Genomic DNA, 6,394 nt, shown 5'->3' on the forward strand with positions numbered 1-6,394 from the left:
GCCCAAGAGGAACAGCTCTATTCTCCACCCTACAGATACATAGGGCATAGTATTTGTGCAAATGAGGTAGAATGGGTGTATTTGAAGGTAAAAGGATATTTGAGGTGACTGTTGTTGGTTCTATGTAAATAAACCTTTGTTAAAGTGAATCCGTGAGGGCGATTTGCTCATTTTTATTTCCATAACCTGGCTCTGAGGCAATCTTTACCATCACTTTAGATGTTTTGCTTTTGTTATTAGTTACTCACATATATAAATAAACTCACAGCTGAATACAAAACAAGCAAGCAACAAAAACTCTGGAAGTGCACCTGGAAGTCCAACACTGATAATTAGGAGAAAAAATGTTGGGTATAAAGCAGCCATAAAGCAGCTTCCTGACCTGGACTGAGGGGTACAGCTATGAAAGCGATAGTAAAAATCTTTGAGCTGATGATTAATCACACGCTGTTTTACAAGCCCTGTTTGTTTCACCAGCCACCAAACATTACTTTTATTACATTGTTTGTACAATTTTACAGCTTTTAGTGTTTCACTTTTTGCTTTTGGTATGAGCAAGTACTTTGTCGTTCATGTTTTAAAAAAAGATTTTAGAATTTTTATATACTTCACGGTAGGAAATACTCACCTTGCTTGCTTTCACCTGTTGGTTTGCTGTCTGTGGCAACACTTCCTAAGAAAGTCAGAGAAGGAGGAGCAGTGAAGTCCCGACTTCATTGCTATTACATTAAAAAAAACTGATACACTTTGTACTAACGTGGTGACTGACGTAAAGAAACGCTTATAGTAAATGTGTGACAGCATTTATAATAGAGCATACCAAACAGTTTAAAATACATTGAGCTCAGGGTAGATCGAAACTTAGTAGCGTTGCACGTATTGTTCGGCTTTCAAATTAACAGGTCACCTGTCTGTTTCTAATATTTTTTTAAAATGCAAATTTATTACCTCCGCAGTCGTCTTTTTGCTTGTCGGACATGTTCACGGTTCGTCTTTTTTCGGACTAACGCCGTGAGAAGAAAACATCACCGTCGTAGAGCCCACCCTAAAAAGAGTTTAGGGTGTGGTTCCGCCCACCGTAATCTCATTGGCTCAGATTTTCACCTATTGGCTCTCGCATCTGTCATTCAAAGATTTAAAGACTAGTGTTTCCGTGTTTGCAACATTGCAACAAGTTCAGGCAACTACCAAATCACGAACAACGACAAGAGCATGAGAAGAAAGTAAAAGATTAAGTGGGCTAAAAGCCTAATCCAGATTTATGTTACGAGCCTCATCTCATACATGACTAAAAACATAAAGCCTACACTTCATTGTTCTTGAGACATTTAGAGGTCCACATATTTATAAACGAATGACAGCTAACAAATTAAAAAGATGCTTCTGCAAGTCACAGCTTTACCATCGCATTCAGTTACATTCTGTGGAAGGGCAGGGGGGATGTGCTAACACTGCCAACTCATCATATGTTCCGTTTTTCTCATGGTATAAGGAAGTGGATACTGACCGCCTTATTTTACTGTGTTTTGTAATAATGTCCTGTTTGGCAGTTTTAGGAGATATGGGGAAATTATATTGGAAATATGTTAAATGAAGCTCTGTTTCCCTCTGTTGGAAACGGTATGCATAACAACACATAATCACTTCCACGTCAATACACAAACACACATTATAATTTCCGATATTATCTTTAGACTACAGCAAAGTTCTATATCTTTATTCGTACAGTAATCATATGAAGATTGCATCATTTACTGTGATGTAAGTTTCAGTAACACCTTTAATATTACTAATTACAATTAATTAAAACATTAATTGAAAAAAATATAAACTCAGCTCGAACACTGGGGAAACAAGGACAACAACAATGGGCAAATTACTACACTATGACAAGTACAGGCATTACTAATGGCATGAAATGAATCTTTCCCCAAGTCTGTTTGAATTGGTTGCATTTTGAATGAATTTGTTTTCAAACTGTTTCTGGACAAATAAAGGATGCGCACACACTTTCTGTCACAAAAACAATGGAGATTTTTATTTAAAACAAAATTAACGATGGCAAAGCCATAACTAAAATCTCATTGGTTCACAAAGTATGACCAAAGTCTGAGTGCAATTTGGTGTATTTTCTTTTTTCTTCACAGGGATCATGACTACAAGTGTTTTTGACTAGAGTAGAAAAAACACAGCCTCTTACTTTTCACGCTAGTGTGATCACTAAGGTGCAAATACACATTAGTACATGTACCATAAACTGCTGACAGGTCATTAATTCCATTCCTCAAGTAGTAAGCTTGAGGAAACACTCTGATTGTGAAGTGCTTGGACAAGTTGTAAGTGTTACTGGCACCCTGAGGCTTAGAGTGAGAAAAGTAAGAATGAAACTGATGAGTACAAAAACCAATTTTCTGATTGCTAAGCTATCACGTCATGTGCCTCTCATGATAAGTTGGGAAACAACTGGCTGTTGACACTAAGCAAACCAGACTCCCTGACTTTCCGATGAAAACCTTTCTGTGCAAGGCTGCTGACTATGTGTTTTGAACCTGATATAAAATAAGGCCACGTGAATGCATTTCTGTGTAGTAAGGCATCATTCTGTAAGAGTAATTTTAGTAATTTTACAAAGTAGCCAGCAAAGACTGTGGTCCATAATCATTCTGTACTCTGCTTTAATGTAACTCAAGTACGTATAGACAAAAACAACAGCTTTACAGTATTTAAAAAATGACAGAAGTTTTAATGTTGCCTATTTTGACAAACGTGTTTCCTTCATACAAAACAAACAGCTTGATTAAGAAAGTTAAAGGAACAGTTCACCCCCAAATCACATGAATGTCATTTTCCTCTTGTGGCATTTATCTCCATTGTTTTGATGCTAGTTGATCAGTTTCTCAGGCACCATCTGTAGAAATGTGTGCCTCCTCTTTGACATAATGGAACTAAATGCCAGTTTGTGATGCCTAAATATTAATATGAAGAATTACATTTAAAAACTACTTTAATTCTATGGAATTAACTCAAACAACCAAGAGAAAGATGCAGTTAGTTTCACTACAGCTCAGCTGGCTGGGACACCTTTAACTTGAACATCCCACCATCCTGCCACATGTTGATACATTCTTGCTTCTACAAACAGTTAAAGAGTAAACAGTTCCAAAATTAAACCGTTTCAGTATTTAGAACATCATTTCTGGAAAAAAACATTGCTGCTGGATTTACATTTCATTTAGTTCTGTTAAATTCAAGTAGCGAAACATTTCAACAGCTGATATCACCAAACTGTGTAACTAACAGCAAAGCAATCAAGTGGGGTAAAAAGCAGCCCAAATCTGAATTACATACAACTGTATAAAATCAGTACTTTAAGTGGCTGCTTAGTTACTCAGGAGATAGCTATAGTTGTAACCATTAAGTAAAATAGCATAGATGTACCTCTATAATACATAGATAGTACATCTAGAGGATGTTCCCATGATTTTATAAGAACTCTGTCACTAGAAATATTGAGGATCCTAATTAGCATTCTAAAAGATCTTTTGTTTTCTGTGGTGAGATGTTGGTTTTAGTTAAAAAAATATAAATCAGCTGATTTAAAGACTGAGGTGAGACATTGTTACTTTTTTGGTCGGAAGTAAAGTTTCTTAGTGAGCATTGAAGCAAAACAAGGCATTTGCTTTTTCCCAACAAGCTGTGGGTCACAGGATTTTGGAACGTTTCTCATCGACACTTTTCTGTTGACTAGTGTGAGTAATTCTGTGAATTCAAGGGAGTTGCCATATTTTCGGAGCATCTCACACAGAGCCTGAATGTACCAGGAGCCTTTCTTAGTCTCCCGGAAGGAGTAGTAACCTATCAAATGACAAAAACAGCAAAACATGGCAGGTGGTCTAGTGTGGTTATGAAATATCAAATACTTTACACAGGATTCATAAAGGGTCACTCATATGGTTAAAAAAAATCTGTCCAGCAATTTTTTCACTTCTCCTCTAAGCTGAAGGTTCAGTCTAATCCCAGAAGACTCACCTTCAGCTACAGAAGAGCATATTATAAAATCAGCCCCGGCAGGGAGGGTGCGTATGGCACTGGCATCTGCAAACACCTCCACTATGCCATCCACCGCATCAGCAGGGGTCACTGTAACACCTTCATCAAACAGTTTTCCACGACATGCCTGGAGATTAAAGATGGACATTGGCATTAACTGGGTGCTGGACTTGATAATAAACATAAGACAGACTGACAACCTCACTTCCTCCGTTACATCCTCACCCATTGCCCTCAACACGGGCTCCCCTCGGGGATGTGTTTTGAGCCTCCTGCTGTACTCTCTACTCCCTTACAACTGCTCAGCCACATTCCCAAGCACCCACGTTTTCAAGTTTGTGGTGGAACTAATTTCCAGCAACTATGAGACAAAGTACAGGTTGCAGGAAGAACATCTGGAGGATTAGTGCCTCTCCATTAATGTTAAGAAAATGAAAGTGGCATTAATGAACTTTTAAAAGAAGCTGCTGAGAGCTCTCTTGCCCCTTATGGTGATCTCCAGCTTCAAGTTCCTGGGTATAAACATCAACAACGGCCTCACCTGAACACCAACTTCAGCAGGCTAATAAAGAAGCCCCACTTGTAACTACTGATGCTCTCCCACAGTGCAGTTCAGTGGAGAGCATCCTCACACCTGTGAGTCGTGGAACCTGCTCTGCTGCTGATGGGAAGATTCTACGAGTGTGTGCAGAAACTCAGCAGCAGCCTTTCTCTTATCAACTGAAGACGTCAACATCAGTTCAGATGTATAAATTCTGCCACACATCAGAGACTTCTCATGTGTGTACCCACACACCACATTACACATTATGGTTTCTACCTTATGTTCATAAATGTTCATATTTGTACTCACATTTCACTTTCTTGCATTCTTACACTCACTGCTCTTTAAATTGTATTTTTTTCATTGTGTTACGGAGTTTTGCTTGTTTTTGCAGTGCTGTTTCACCAGTACCTCATTACTTAGTGATTCTCATGCATCATCATTTTTTGGGATGACAATAACAGCAGGTTTACATAATCTGATGGACTTGACTGGGTTGTGTATTTTGCACCTGTATTATAAAGATCTTTGGCTTTCCAACAAGGTCCCGGCAGTTGTCTCCTTTGAACGTGGACATCATGTCCTGGATACTAATTTTTCCATCGTAGCAATAAACATGGTTATCCTCTCCGTGACTCAAGAAGGCGAGCAAAAAGCAATCAGCATCTGAGTGATCTTCCTCCGCAGCTGGTGGGACAACAAGTACTTGTTAAACTTGCGGCGAATTGTTGGATTTGACACATATATCTTTGCAGCAGAGCAAAGAGTTATGGGAGAAATCAAACTTCATGTAAATCCTGGATGCATTCCATTTGAGAGTTACAAGTGATTGTGTGGGTACCTTTAGCGATTTCATCTTGGACATCCACCTGCTTGTAGTTATCATAACACCTCACTTCAAAGTTTAGATCCTTCAACCTGAACAGAAAGTGAAAATGAGTTGATTAGTTTAACAGATCATCCATCAGTCTATTTAGAATCACCTCTTCACTACAGGACCGACATTGTTCTTTACAGTGGGAATTTGTGAAAATATAGCACGTCAAATATTGGTTTTGGCACTAACTGGAGCACAAAGGTGAACTCAGCACCAAGGGGCTTGAGGAGAGAAAATAACATTTCATTATCAGGAAAAATCTGTGGAAATTCTCACACATTTTTACCACAGAAAGGAGCTACAGCTGCTAAACAAGTGTTGGCATGTTCTTTAGCACAAAGCTGTGTCAAATACAGTGTTTCCCTTTCTTCAGTAGATAGCTGGGAATTGTACCTTTCTTTCAAGTTGTAACGATCAGCACTGGTTCCAACTCTGTCATTCAAGCCCAGGCGCCCGAAGAACTTCTCCTGATTAAAAATGAGAGCAAGACCTCGTCGTTTGTTACACATCTTGTACTCCTCTGCAGGATCCAAGGAGCTGATTTTAGAAAAAAAAAAAGAGTAATGAATGCAGTGTGTCTGAGTGTTTGGTACCAGATTAAAGCGATAATTTCCAGCTAATAGCCAAAAAAGGTGGAAGTAAGAATTTACCTTCTGATGAAGGAGGTGTTCTCTGTTTGTTTCTCTTTGCATACTATTGAAAAACAAATTCATATTCATAAATAACCAGCGCAATAATTACAAAATAATAATAATACAGAGCCAAGTCCTGCGTTACAACTTATCTAAATATTGATGATTATGATTACCAATGATAACCATTGTATTGAAAAGAACATGGGACGGTATGGACATATTTGTGTATCACCAACCACCTACACACAAACACACACACACATTAAAATAATTGAGCTTGTTGTGACA

General features: G+C 38.3%; 2 protein-coding genes across 2 annotated transcripts in view; both read right to left on the minus strand.

Moving 5' to 3' along the window:
• Window positions 1-1,066, minus strand: part of LOC102200457 (caspase-6-like) — a 5,468-nt gene extending 4,402 nt beyond the window's left edge. Inside the window, exons 1-2 of the mRNA XM_005726872.2 lie at window positions 949-1,066; window positions 629-673 (exon numbers count right to left, since the gene is read on the minus strand). Of these exons, the coding sequence (XP_005726929.1) occupies window positions 629-673; window positions 949-979 (76 nt within the window). The 5' untranslated portion in view covers window positions 980-1,066. The remainder of the gene's footprint in view (window positions 1-628; window positions 674-948) is intronic.
• A 2,496-nt stretch (window positions 1,067-3,562) lies between these two features.
• LOC102200911 (caspase-6-like) lies at window positions 3,563-6,001 on the minus strand. The gene is made up of 5 exons (XM_005726873.1): window positions 5,865-6,001; window positions 5,436-5,512; window positions 5,106-5,281; window positions 4,030-4,177; window positions 3,563-3,855 (listed from the first exon to the last, which is right to left on the minus strand). The coding sequence occupies exons 1-5, from the start codon at window positions 5,978-5,980 to the stop codon at window positions 3,620-3,622; spliced, it is 753 nt and encodes a 250-aa protein (XP_005726930.1). The 5' UTR covers window positions 5,981-6,001; the 3' UTR covers window positions 3,563-3,619.
• Between the last annotated feature and the right edge of the window lie 393 nt (window positions 6,002-6,394).

The sequence above is a fragment of the Pundamilia nyererei genome, unplaced genomic scaffold (assembly GCF_000239375.1).
Source record: "Pundamilia nyererei isolate P.nyererei 1_Seehausen unplaced genomic scaffold, PunNye1.0 scaffold00022, whole genome shotgun sequence".
In the NCBI taxonomy this organism is placed as follows: Eukaryota; Metazoa; Chordata; class Actinopteri; order Cichliformes; family Cichlidae; genus Pundamilia; species Pundamilia nyererei.

Bases quoted from the DNA above. Each gene is read 5' to 3' on its own strand.
- LOC102200911 (XM_005726873.1), bottom strand. From the start codon at position 5,980: ATGTGTAACAAACGACGAGGTCTTGCTCTCATTTTTAATCAGGAGAAG. The intron at 5,513-5,864 runs GTACAATTCCCA...CTTTCTGTTCAG, and splicing joins CGTTACAACTTGAAAGAAAG to GTTGAAGGATCTAAACTTTG. The intron at 5,282-5,435 runs GTACCCACACAA...TTGTCCCACCAG, and splicing joins CCAAGATGAAATCGCTAAAG to CTGCGGAGGAAGATCACTCA.